Source organism: Sebastes umbrosus, chromosome 6, assembly GCF_015220745.1.
Source record: "Sebastes umbrosus isolate fSebUmb1 chromosome 6, fSebUmb1.pri, whole genome shotgun sequence".
Classification (NCBI taxonomy): domain Eukaryota; kingdom Metazoa; phylum Chordata; class Actinopteri; order Perciformes; family Sebastidae; genus Sebastes; species Sebastes umbrosus.
The window spans coordinates 4,725,493-4,739,437 of record NC_051274.1 but is presented as its reverse complement, the minus strand read 5'-3'; the positions used below and the strand labels follow the sequence as shown (position 1 = coordinate 4,739,437).

General features: G+C 40.2%; 2 protein-coding genes across 4 annotated transcripts in view; both read left to right on the top strand.

Annotated features, from left to right (window-relative positions):
• Positions 1–2,923: 2,923 nt before the first annotated feature.
• Positions 2,924–11,692, top strand: LOC119489781 (E3 ubiquitin/ISG15 ligase TRIM25-like). Its single transcript, XM_037772613.1, has 4 exons — positions 2,924–3,810; positions 5,949–6,088; positions 7,541–7,708; positions 9,487–11,692. Exons 1-4 carry the CDS (start codon positions 3,190–3,192, stop codon positions 10,193–10,195), a joined length of 1,638 nt encoding a protein of 545 aa, XP_037628541.1. The 5' UTR covers positions 2,924–3,189; the 3' UTR covers positions 10,196–11,692.
• A 315-nt stretch (positions 11,693–12,007) lies between these two features.
• Positions 12,008–13,945, top strand: part of chchd6a (coiled-coil-helix-coiled-coil-helix domain containing 6a) — a 101,081-nt gene continuing 99,143 nt past the window's right edge. The window contains exon 1 of one of the 3 annotated variants that reach the window (XR_005207252.1): positions 12,008–12,245. Coding sequence is in view for 2 of the 3 variants with exons in the window: in XM_037772614.1 (XP_037628542.1) it covers positions 12,162–12,245 (84 nt within the window). In the remaining variant the exon portion in view is untranslated. The remainder of the gene's footprint in view (positions 12,246–13,945) is intronic. The other 2 variants (XM_037772614.1, XM_037772615.1) reach the window with 2 other exon arrangements.

The following is a 13,945-nucleotide window of genomic DNA, read 5'->3' as shown; positions in this document are numbered from 1 at the left end:
TTGAGGGAAAGTTCAGCATGACATATTACAACTTTGTGTTGACCTGTAATGGAAATGTGGGATGTATATCAGCAATGACACTTAATAAATAATAAATACTGTATGCACATGTTTGACAGTTATTTGTTTTATGTTTTAACAACCTGAGAGCAGCTTAAGCATGTCAGATAATCACATCTCTTCTTGAATTTATGGCCAGTCATTGAGTAAGCATCGTCTTTCTATTTCAGGAAGTCAATTCTATGCTTCAATATGTCAAACAAGGACCTAGGATATGGTACCTGCAGTTATCAGTTATTTTGGAAACAGTTGGAGCCACCATTTTCAAACGGTTGGGTGTCTATTTATAGAAAATCCTCTTCACTTTCAACTTTCTCCTGACTTTTTGTTGATAGGTGACCTTGATACCTAGAAACGATGAGCTTTTTCCCCCTGCGGTGCTTACAGTCAACAGGAGTGTCAGCGCATGTGATTTTACTGTGTGTACGATACCAGGCTCCTCCGTTTAGTGTACATCCGAGCACATGCAGAAACACACACATAGTTTTCATGCACCCAATGAACCAAATAATGTTGCTGTTGGATAAAACCAACAGTCGGTCATGCATTTCTTAATTTCCATAAAGAATTTTATACACCTTATGGGTTGGGTTGTGGGTTTTTTCCAAGTCTACTGAAGAAAACTAAAGGAGGGGGAAACCCATGACAAAAGTTGGCCTCACTGCAACCTCTGGTCTATTCAGAAGTCCGTCACTCTATATTTTTCAAAATATTCAAAATGACTTTGCATCTTTATCTCCACAAGTCTTCACTCATATGTTACGGAAATTGAGACAGACATTATTTGGGTACTAGATATCATGTTTCAAGTGGCGTTCAGATCGGTCAAACAGTGAGTCCGCGGTGGCATCAATGTCTTACTGTAATTTGTACGGTATGCACAACATTTTCTATTTCGCCAAATGTTCGATCAAACTTCACCAAAGTATTTGACAATACACCCGAAACCAGCAGAATGATGGGGTTATTTTTCAGAATTTTAGCACCAACATTTTGACTTTTGTGTTTTAAATTTAAATAGACAAAAATACCCAGTTTTTGCATGTGATGCCATAGCCTCAAGTTGTAGAAGATGTGTGTAAAACCCTATCTCTCTGGTGGTGCTGTCAGTAAATTACCTTCTTTGGGGATTTAAAGGTCCAGGGTTTGAATCCCTGGGTGGTTAAATATCACACATTTCACCAAAATCTATGACAATACACCTGAGAGAAGCAGGTTGATGTGTGACTTTTTTTCAAAATCCCCAACATTTTAATTATTGTGAATCTTTTAAGTTTTGTGACGTCCCTCTCTCTGCCTTCCGGTTGGTTGTTCGGTTTGGCTTCCTGGCCCAGGAGCTGGTGGGTGGGGTTAAAGAGGTCGTCAGGAAACGGCCTGCATCTGGATAGAAGCACTTTCTGCCCATCAGTAAGTTACATTCTCCGGATTACTAAAGTTCAGGGTTTGAATTCCCATGTGGCCAAGTTCTACTTGCTAACAATGTAGCAATCCATACATCATTGATCATTGTCAATCTGCTTGGATCCTGATCATTACCGCTTGCAATTATATTTTAGGCGTTTTTTCCCACAGGGATAGGGATAGGGCTCAACAGGACAAGAAAATGACCAAAACTTGTCTCATGTTAGATTTGTTCTCTGTGGTTTCCAGTAGAGGCTAATCCATAGAGGCATAGATGCTCTTCCTCTATTTTTGGTAGATGAGAGGGAGACCAAAATATAAAAAAAGAGTAATTAGTTGAAATAAATCATTACCAAATCTCAGTATCATTTAAAAAATATTTTTTTCTCTCTTCTTTGGAAAAAATCCATTATTTTAATTCTAATTAAAATGCTTCTACAGCGACACCTGCAGGGCAGGCAAGAAAATGGTGATGGGGGCAAGGGAGGACGGGATAGTGCTGTCCTCCCTTGAAGCGGGACCTCTTCTATCAATTCAATGTATTTCATTTTTTTTCATGTTAATCTGTGCGTGGACAAAACACATAAAAAGACGCTCCAAGGGAGGACATTGGCTTGTTACCAGTCAACAACCAGCAGAATACAAGATTGACATTGCGTTGTTGGTCCAATGATAATGTCCAAATGTCATCTTCAGTCTCCATTGTATTTTATGTGATGAATTGTCAGTAAAGTATCATACATTAGCATATTAGGAAATATATTATAACGTGCAAATTATGAACTACTTTTAAACACATAACAAAACAAATCCTTTGTATTTGGGCCTTTGTATCCAGCTCTACTTGTGTTAGCCAACGTAACAGTTAGCTTGTAGTAAGCAGCCCTGAAGGACCCGGGGCAGCAGTTCGTCGCCCAAACTGGTCAGTCCAGACAGCTGAGCGAGGGTCGAGGCTGCCTGGGGCGTGCAGCAGCGCCAGGGAATGGATGGAGAGAGCTCCGTTTGGGGCTCGCTGCTCGGGCCTAGCCGTCAGCTTTCTGGGCCAGACCCACAGCGGAGCTTTGGTGACATGCAGCGGCCCAACGCGCTGCTGCACTCTGCTCACCCGGGACTGGATCCCGATATGGGCAACGGACTGCTACAGGCTTCTTGTGATATATTACGCACACAAGGTTCATTCCCACCCTGAGGTTGCATGAATGTTTTTAAAAAATCTCGTAAGCCATTGTTTTACTGCTTGATTTTAATAATAACTAGAAGTGCACTTGGAGAGCACAGACCTCCGTCAAGGCAGGTTTCATGTACGTCGCTGCTAATTTCCAAAAATGAGCTCAGAGGCACATGACCACTGTCATGTGTAGCATGTTTTTACCATCAACAGCAACCCGTATGGTGGTGTGAATTTCTGGTAGCACAGACGTCAGGGCCTCTCGGAAAGGAATGCTGTCCTGTACACATTTGTGGATACATGCCATTCTGATGAATTGCCAAGGGCTGCTGACTTCTTTGTTTGCTCTGTTTACTGCCTGTATTACCTGTTGTCATTGTAGACTCACCTGTAGTCTTACCTAGTGGGAAGAAGAGACGGGAGGAGAAACCAGAGAGCGTTTTAGGACAAAAGGTAGAGGCGAGGTAAGACGAGTTGGAGGTTTTGACAACAAGAGTGAGCAGAGAAGAGAAATAATCGACAAGTAGCAAAAGAAGCTACCAACATTTTCGCCTCCCACCATGTCTTTGTCCAAGCCAGAGGAGCAGCTAGCCTATGAGCTCAGCTGCCCCATCTGCCTTCAGCTCTTCTCTGATCCAGTGGTTCTTCCCTGTGGCCACAACTACTGTCAAGCCTGCATCGGCAAGACCACGGACAAGAGCGACAAAACACTTCCACGTTGCCCAGAGTGCCGCGAGGAGTATCAGGGTGTGGATTCCCTGCAGAAAAACTTCAAACTCTGCAGCATCATCGAGGGTTACCGAGCCGCCACACCGCAGCTGGACAGACAGCCTGAGACTGAGCCGCCCGAGAGGATGGAGGTTTACTGCGACCACTGTATAGACGAGCAGACACCGGCTGTGAAGACCTGCCTGAAGTGTGAGGTGTCGCTGTGTTCCCGGCACCTTCAGAGACACCAGGAGAAGGAGTCGTTCAAGGCACACACTGTGGTGGAGGCCCTGGGTGAGCTAGGGGTGAAGGGCTGTGCCACCCACCGGCTTCCCCTCGAGTATTTTTGTTCAAAGGACATGACCTTGATGTGCAGCGAGTGCTTTATAGAGGGCCATCACCAGAACCACGATGTTCTCACCTTCAGTGTTGCCGAAGAGGAGATGAGGCGAGCGCTGGAGAGCCGCAGCAAGGTAGTTCTGTTGTTCCATTTGTATTTGCCAGACATGTTTCCTACGGTGATGTTGTAGCATCAGTTTTGCAAAGATCGAAAATATTGGGAATTGGTGATAAAAGTAAAACACAGGGCAATATTTTATGTTACAGTCAAATTCCTGAATAATGAGAAAAAGGGTGGAAGCACCTCTAGCGAAATTTTCGCCAAGTAAATTAAACGCTGGGTTTAGGGAATGGGCGGAGAAAGGACTTATTACAATAGACCAAATGTTTGAGGGGGGCATTTTAATTAATTCAAACAATTACAGAATAAATTTGGTTTATACTCCAAAGAGTTCTATAGATACTTACTATTGAGAAATTACTTAATGTCACATACCACCCACTCCCGACTCCGAATTTTTAATAAGGCTGTCAATTGATTAAAATATTTATTTGCGATTAATCGCATGATTGTTCATAGTTAATCGTGGTTAATTGCAAATTAATCATTTTCATTTTTTTGTCTGTTCAAAATATACCTTTAAGGGGGGTATTTGTCTAGTATTTAATACTCTTATGAACATGGGAGTGGGCAAATATGCTTACTTTATGCAAATGTATGTATATATTTATTATTGGAAATCAATTAACAAAACCCTCACAAGTACTGCATTTAGCATAAAAAAATATGCTGAAATCATAACATGGCAAATTCCACTCCACAACACTAGGACTTGTCCAAAACTGTATGTGATTATCATAAAGTGGGCGTGTCTGTAAAGGGGAGACTCGTGGGTACCCATAGAACCCATTTTCATTCAAATATCTTGAGGTCAGAGGTCAAGGGACCCCTTTGAAAATGGCCATGCCAGTTTTTCCTTGCCAAAACACGCAAGTTTGGAGCGTTATTTAGCCTCTCTCGTGACAGGCTAGTATGACATGGTTGGTACCAATGGATTCCTTAGGAGCCTGCTATGTTTTATATTATAGGAGTATTTATTTATTGGTGCCAAAAAAATATTTATCTTGGCTGAAACCACCCCCCCCCCCCCCCCCCCCCCCACCCCCACCCCCACACACACACACACTACATCAATGGCAAGACAGGTTAATGAAGTTTACACAATTGAAAAAAAATACAGCAAAATACCATGTAAAGACAGACATATTTTCAAACAGATGGGCTCCTGTAATTACTCATTTTAGATTACCAAAGTGATAAGGTGCTGTACCAATTTAATTATGAATGGCCAAAACTAAAATATATTTTATGGTATTTTTATTTATATTTTTATTTCTTTACCCTCCTTTTTTCAGACTCCTCCTATGTGAATGCTCAAGAGGCCATGATTTATCATTTTAATTTTAATGTTTGTTTGTCGAACTGTGAATAGTTCCTCTTTTTTCCATTTCCTGACAAAGCAGCTGTGTATATTCCAAATGTACAAAATGTACAACTAGAGAGTCTTTCTTACTGCAGAGCAGGTCAGCTGAACATGCAGAAATGTGAAATTTATCAACAGGCAAGCACACAATTTGACAGACATGAACAATAACATTTCTAATAATAAATGAATGTTTATTTGCGTTTAAATCAAACTTTTCTTTCAAGGAAATTCCTATTCTATCTTTAATTGACACTGAATTACTTTGTCCTTTCCCAGGAAATGTATTCAGAAATGACGGACCTGTAAATATATTGCTACCTAACAGAGAACTTTAGAGAGAGCAGTTTGTTGAGCAGTGATGACGGGGATTAACTTTATGCCCATTGCTGAACAACAATGAAAACATGACATTTGAGGTTTGAATAGAGTGGCTGGCAGCTATCTGGCACCCTGCCATTGTGCTTTGGAACTGGTGAATGACAAGAATGCAAAATTGTCTGACTGACGAGAACAGCGTATGACTTTTGACAAGGTAAAAGGGAGTTCTTTGTTCCAGGTGACTGAATCAAACACTTAAATTACATTTGTACTGAGTAGAAGTGCCAAAAGTTATCAGTTATCAAAAAGTGACAGGGACTTTTCGGAAATGACTATAATGTAGGACTCTTCATCTCTTTTCACTAATATGGAAATGAAATAAAAGTCTGTGTTTGCCCCTTGCCTTAACAACCTGTTACAAGAAAAGTGTTCAAAAAACACAAATCTCTAATGCGTTTGTTTTCCAGGTGGTTTCTTGCAGGCTGCAGATAACTGAGAGTCTTCTACAGAAGTCAGCCGAGGAGCAAGGAGCCTCTGAAGATACAGGGGACAAACTGGTCAACAAGGCTGTCACTGTCATGGACAGTATAGCTGCACTAGTGTACAGGTAACACAGTATACTGCATGTGTGCTGGTATTGATACGGCCTTTAAAAGTAACACGTGATGTCCTAAAGCAGATGTATTAAAAGATGCAATTGGTCAAAGGTGTCACACACTTCCATGCACCAATGAGGATTTAGCAACATTTTAATCAGAATCTGATGACTGCTGTGGGTTTGTATGTTTTAGGTTCAATCCAAATGTCCACACTCAAAGACTCACAAATTTTGAGGTGCATTCCCGGAAAGTCTGTGAGGGTTTAGGGCTGTCCCACTGTCAAATTGTAAAGTCCTTGAGGCATGAATGTGTAAAGAGAACTGGATACAGCTTTGGAGGCGGGGCCCTGTTCATTCCTATGAAAGTTGCTCAGTGGCGCATGATGCCAAAATGGCTCGACGTCAGACTGGAAAAGTACCTGGATCTTCCGGCGATCTTCCGCATCCATTGGGCTCATGGAGCGCCGCCCGGTCACATGGCTGGGTCACGGGGTCACGCTGTCATCACGGCTTGCTAACTTCGCCTCCCAGCCCTCGCTCCAGCCATAGCTCCACCCTCGGTCTGGGTCTCATTCACATAAACGGAGGAAGGGAAATATAAGTGGCCGCCTAGGGCGCCACCTCCTCTCTACTGGTCGCCCTCTAAAAAAAAAAATAATAGTAATAATTTTATGTTTGGGTCTGGCTCCAAATCAGAACACGCCAAGGGCACCAAAAGGGCTAGAGCTGGCCTTGGATATGGATAATATCTTCTATCAAATTGTATGGAATATTTATATAGGCTATCTATAGTTATGACATTAAAAATAGATATGATTAGATAAAAGGATGGAAATGTGTTTTTCTGTCATTATTGAATTAAAAATCGACCAATCCTAATGTGCACTTTGTTTTTTAAATGAGTAAGACGATGTACTATGTAAGTTTTAAAAAGCGATGGGTCAACTCTTGTTTACATTTAAATGGTGGTTGAGCAATTTGTTGGTGTACTGTAAATCCCAGGTTATGTGTTAAATCAGTCGCGGTATGATTTACAGAAAGTATGTGCATCAGATTACCAGAAGCAGTTCCTCTCTCAGGCTTGAAGAACAGGACCAGGCAGTGGCTTTTAAAGATTAAAATGCGGGCATGAACTCAACATACCAATCCCTTTATGTTATAAATCCAGTTTGTCAGCATTTTTAGACTGCCAGTCAACTTTTTGACCAAAGTAATGGTGTTCAAATGTCATGGAATGTTTAAAAACAGCTGGACTAGGTGATAGTTTATAGTCATTATTCAGAATTATAAAGTTTGATCTCCTTACATGTAAAAGAAAATATAAACCTTAAAGGAAAAACAAACTGCCATCTATTGTTAATAAAGGTCTCAATACTGGAGGAATGTACAAGCAATTCTAGTTATATAATACAACAGCTCCCAGTTTACCCTTATTTTGATGTACCTTTGTGTTGTGTTCAGGTACAGGGAGCGTCTGCATGTGCTATTGGAGGAGGAGAGACACCTGCGCAGAAAAAGCTGGCAGTTTGGACTGACTGCACTCGAAGAGCAACAGCAGCAGTTAGTGGAGGCTCAGCGAAGTGCCACGCAAGCCCTCAGTGAGACAGACGCATGCATGTTCATACACAGGTACGGCAGAAATCTATACTGCTTTCTCAACTAAAATGAACAAATACAAAAAAAATCTAGTGAAAGAATTAGTCCCTCCACATACTGGAAGTATTTTCACTGATAAATTAACAGCATGCATAATTGTCTATTTGCATCAGGGCCGGCTTAAAACATCAGTCTTTAGAATTGGAGCAAATATGATTAAAAAAGTTTTTTTTGTTAAACAGTCACTATATCCTGACAGTAGTGCATGAGACAGGTAATGTGAAAGAAATCATGTTCCTCTGTGTCCTCTGGTGCTCCTAATGGCATCTGCAAGATTTCACAGACCAGAAGAAAATTACCAATCAGAAAGGAAGTTTGTGACCAAGCCGCCATGTTGAGATCAGTTGAGGAAATACCAAATATAGCAAACTTTCTCTTTTTTTTTAATAGTAATTACAGTAACAGAATATAAATTTATATTTGATCAGCGCTGCCTATAGTTTGACCATCTGATTGGAGTTCGCGAGTGATTCACAGCTGCCTCCGTTGAATTAACAGCCAATAGGAACGCTCTCTCTCTCTGAAATGACCTGTGATTGGCCAAAGTCTCCCGTCACAATCTAGATTTTTTAAAGCCTGCAAACAGAGCAATGAGGAGGTGCAGAAGTCTAGTTTTCTCTCAGAACACTTGAATTACAATATGTAATATGATATAATATGTTATTATGGAATTTTTGCTCAATGATGCCAAAAACATTCTGCCTATTGCAGGTTTAAGATATAGGCTACATAGGCGGTCGCCTAGGGCGCCACCTTCTGGGGGGCGCTGGGCTGTGTATACAGTATATATACTGTATTATTTTTTTTTTAAATACCGGTGGGCGCCCTTCCTCAGTTTCTGCCTTGGGGTAACAAACGAACAAATAAATAAAGAAAGAAAGAAATACACTTTTCACCCCTGCAACTCTCATTCTCTCACTTTTTCATCTGCACGGCTGCACTTATTTGTTAATAAAAGTGTAAATTGTAGTAAAACTGACTAAACACTAAACACTTTTAAGCAACACTATCTGGGACCAATTATTTATTTATATTATAATAAATACAATAATTTATGAAAATGAATGAAAGACTTTATTTCGAACATGAAAATAAATAAAAACAGATACAAAATAATAATAACAAACAAAACAAGAGTAATAGTGTCTGAAAAGGAGTAGGTAGAAGTAAAACTTATATTTCCCTACCCCTTCCTCACTTCTCCTCTAATAACTCATATATCATAGAATGATAATGTAATATAATATATAAACTATCCCAGATTTATTTACATCCCAATACAAATCTTAATTTTTGTTTTAAAACCATTGTGATGTCTGATGTGTGTTGCGGTTTACGGGCGTAGGTTTAGGGTTCTGGGGGGTTGAACCCTAACCCTAGAAGGCTCCAAATCCGAATTTTGCCTATAGGGCACCAAAAGGGCTAGAGCCGGCCCTTATTTACATTATCCCATCTATGGATTGATGAGAACAAAGATAGAGATTAGTTCACACATGTACCATGGAAATATATTTTATTCACATTATCAGCTTTACAAACTGAGGTCGCAGAATACAAAATATAAAAATGTGCCGAATGAACACTATTAGCTTGTAAATATATTGTAAATATAAGCAGATAAGTCGACACACATTTGTATGTCTTTGCATTCATGCAGCCTACATAAGTAAAGACGTGATGCCAAGTACCAAAACAGAGCACATGGTAACATGGTAACAAGCCTCAACTGAGGAAATTCTTCTGCTTTCCAGGTTCATGCTGATTGAACATAAGCTGAGAGAAGTTGTCACGGGAGCCAGTCCTTCCACGCTCCCCTCAAAGGCTCCGCTCAACACCAAGCGTCTACAGACGGGCCTCAAAACCCAAGACTTCCGCTCAGAAATGACCCGCCTCCTGGATTTCCTCCATGTCCTCCTGAACCCCCTGGAACTCACCTTCAACCCATGCAGCGCCCACCCCAGCCTGATAGTCTCCAACGATCTGCGCACAATCAAGTACAGCCCCACCAAGCAGCCATATGCAGAGAACCCGGAGCGTTTTACAAGCGCACCCCAGGTTCTGTGCAGCCAGGCGTTCTCGAGTGGGGAGCACATATGGGTGGTAGAAATTGGGGCCGGTAGCATGTGGTCGCTGGGTGTGTGTTACAAGAGCATCCCTCGCCGTGGTGACCACAGTCGTTTGGGACACAACTCTGTTTCCTGGCGGCTGCAATGGAAAAACGGCAAGCTGACAGTGTGCCAGACGTCCTGCAACGTGGCTCTGGGGGAAATCACCAATCATCCAATGAGGATTGAGATGGCGCTGAACTATGAGGCGGGGACATTAATGTTCCACAACACCAAAGGGCGCAGGGAGCATCTCCACACCTTCAGGGCTGTGTTTAGGGAGCCCGTTTACCCAGCGTTCAGTATACATTCAAACACACCAGAGTCCTGGATCACACTGCACAGTGAGATGTGATTAAACCACAAGTAACATGCAGCCTGGGCATTGTTCTAGATTCAGAGTTACATTTTACTTCACACATAAAGAAGGTGACCAAAACAGCTTTTTAGTACTTAAGAAACATTGCCAAAGTATGATCATTCCTATTTTATAAAGATGCTTATACATTTTTTTTTATTTCAAATAGATTAGATTATTGCAATGCTCTTTTTACTGAGCTTCCCAAATAGTCAATTGAAATATGTCTTACTTATTAATATGTCTATACTTATTCAGAACTGTGCCCCCAGTTTTAGCTACACTACATTGGCTACCACTATCTTTTAAAATAGATTTAAGGTTCTTTTACTTGTTTTTAAAGCTCTCAGTGGTTTGGGAACAGCCTACATTGCAGACTCTCTGTCGTTCTATAATCCTTCACGAGATCTCAAATCTGCCTATGCTTGATTACACACAATTATACACACAAGGAAATAGGCATTTTTTTAACTATTCTCAAAAATGATGGGATACCCTACCAGGAGCTATAGGAGATGCGGGCTTTGTGGACATTTTTAAACGACCGCTTAAAACCTATTTATTTAATTTGGCTTATAATTTTGACCATTCTTCTTCATATTATTATCTGCTTTACTAATCCTCTCTATTATTTTTAATAGTCTAAATGGTCTTTGATTTTTTTTTTTACTTGCACTTATATATTTTATCATCTTTTTATTGTCTTATTTCATTGTCTATTTTTCCTTGTTGAAATGTGTTGCATTATTATTTTTTTTTACCGTAAAGCACATTGAGCAACATCTGTTATATGAAAAGTGCTTTATAAATAAAGATTATTGTTACTAACACAACTTGTAATGTTCAATATTTTCCATATATAGAATTTGTTTGGATGTTCGACCAAGTAAATTGGCCTCCAACAGAGACTTTTTTTTTGTACTTGTGGATTTACTGGTTTCTTTCAAAAGTCTGTATGGAAAACATTCATAAAAGTGCAGATCGGTTAAGAATTCTGCCAAGATGGGTTGCATTTATGTGTAATTGTAGTGGAAAAATGACTTTCCTGTTCAGAAATTAGCTTGTTGTTCTGTATCCCACAATTCAGAACTTTGGCTACCCCAAAAAATACTCACTGGAAAACAATGCTTCTTAATGCCATGCTTTTATACAAAACCATGACTGCATTAAGGAACTGAAGCATTTTAATCACCAGATAATTTGTTTACAAAAACTTTTTTATTCACAATTAGGAAGATTGTTGTGGAGTATAGAGATCAATAAGCATGTTCCATAAATTAATTTGCTTTTTTTTGCCATTTGTTTATCTGAGAGATGCTAACATTTATCATGTTTTTCTGTCTGTTTATTGAAAGTTAACTGAATGTCTACTGAATGGTTGTGTGGTTTCCTTGTAAGTTCTTTATATACAGTAAACATTGACGTGCGTGAACACTGACATTTAGGGGAGACTTGCTTGTGTTTATGCTACAAATAAACTCTGATGGTAATGCACGTGTCTCCATATTTATATGTATGTGTGCTAGTTTGTATGCTTTATGTAGTATATGATTGGCTCTTGACAGTTCATTCATTCAATGGTGCTTTAGTGTATGACAGCAGGGTTGCCAAGTTGGTCTGTAAATAGGTAATTAACAGTGTTTCAACCGTTTTTCATTTTACCTAAATGCACTGGCAAAACACATGCAGATAAATTGTGTTGGGAATAATCCAAGTTACTTGCTCCATCTTATTAATACAAATAGGAAACCATGCTCCGTAAGTTTTACACACATCTGTGAGAGGGGGATGGTTTTAAAGGAATCTGGCAACCCGGATCCCATCTGTCACACATTTTGTCATTGAGCAGCAGAACACTAACAGTTGATCTCTAACAGAGGAGCTAACATCTAACATCAATTCATGACAGTAACATTATTCTACAGAAGATAATTTGCAAAGCTGTCACTTACCACCAGCAAACATGGGCTCGGGAGAGAGTACGACCAGGAAAGTGTCTTTCGGTGTGGATGATGAGGACAGAGTCCGGATTCTTCGGGGAGTGAAGGTAAAGCTAATCTAGCTGGCGTTTGATTAGCCATGCTAACATTACTCTACTAGTATTAGCCGTTAGCCGTTAGCATGTTGCAGCGCAGCAAACCAAACGAACCTAAAGAGTTGAACCAACGCGATGTACATGTACATGTAGATGTAAAGCGACTGCTGCAGTGATGCTGATGTAAAGGGATGCAGGGCTGGGTGCAGGTTGATGGATGACCTGAAACATTACCCGTCTTCGTTATACACCAAACCTCTGTCGTATTAAGCTGCAAGTCAAAGTTGACCTTGCTTATCGGCTAAAAGAACATATCTGGCAAATAAACCAACATCATTTCTCAAACCCTCAGGGTCTTGTGATATATTCGGCATACCAAGTATCCACCCAGCAGTACTACATCAAAAAGAAAACAAACATTTTTACAATTCACGACCTGTTAGCTACGGTCCAGCGCTTGTTATCAGTGTTAAAGATAAAGCGTGCAGCTAGAGGCCAACGAACTGTTAATATTGTGTTGGAACATTTCAGTTGCACGGTGGACGCATAGCTGAATCAGGGAGAGATTAAAATGTTGTAGCTATTGGGATATGTGTTCATAACCAAGGGGGCTTTAAATTGTCAAATTTCGAATGAGGTTTGGTCTCTGCCTCTTGACAGTGCTGCCTTCCAGTGCTGCTGTAAATGTCGGAATTTTGTGAGGTGCCAAGTAATACAGTAAGAAGTAATACAATGCTGCATGTAGCCACATATTAAACGACTCTATGGTTAAATGTATTAATGCTGACTGCACAATTAATTAAATTAAAACGGAGACTTCGATTGATACCTTTATGCAGTCATGTAAGAACATGACAATGATTTTGCTGCATTTGCAGTAAAAAAAAAAAAAAAAGCAGATAAGGTTTGTTGCAAAAAAGCAAGTGCTCCTAATCATAATATATATGCACTCAACAACATGAACACAGAACAAAACGTCATGAGTGTAACACTGAAAGAAAACAATTAGCAGGAACAACAAAAGGGAAACATTTTGAGCAGTGTATGTAAACAGCTACCTTTGCAGAATGTATAAGCCCAGCCTTTGACCCCTTTTCACCTTTGCATCCTCACCTCCATCCTCACCTTCACAACATGGATTAGATAAAGGAATGTAGTGTCAGGGTTTTCCTGGACAGACTGTTAGACTGTGTTCAATATTTTTTTGAGTTATTTTTATAAAACGGTCACTATATCCTGACAGTAGTGCATGAGACCGGTAATCTGAAAAAATCATGTGTCTCTGTGCCCGCCGGTGCTCCTAATGGCATCTGCAAGATTTCACAGAATTGAAGAAAACAACCAATCAGAACCGAGCTGGAGTCTTGCTGTCTCTGAACAGCTGTCAATCACTCGCTAATTCCGATCATACAGTCAAACTAGGCAGCGCTGATCAAATATGAATCAATATTCTGGTACTGTAATGCCTATTTCTCGCCTCAAATGTTTTCAGAATCATCTTGTAGTGTACTGTTTAGCTGTAAAATGAGAAAGTTTGTGACCCGGCAGCCATGTTGACATCAGCAGAGGAAATACCAAGCACCGCCCACCAGCTGCTGAAAACGTTCTCATTTTACAGCTAAACAGTACACTACAAGATGTTTCTGAAAACATTTTACGCGAGAAATAGGCATTACAGTTACAGAATATTGATTCATATTTGATCAGAGCTG

What these genes read in the sequence shown, in the direction of transcription:
- LOC119489781 (XM_037772613.1), top strand. Translation starts at nt 3,190, where the DNA reads ATGTCTTTGTCCAAGCCAGAGGAGCAGCTAGCCTATGAGCTCAGCTGC. An exon ending in ATAGCTGCACTAGTGTACAG is followed by an intron (nt 6,089 to 7,540) that starts GTAACACAGTAT and finishes TGTTGTGTTCAG; the next exon opens with GTACAGGGAGCGTCTGCATG. An exon ending in GCATGCATGTTCATACACAG is followed by an intron (nt 7,709 to 9,486) that starts GTACGGCAGAAA and finishes TCTGCTTTCCAG; the next exon opens with GTTCATGCTGATTGAACATA.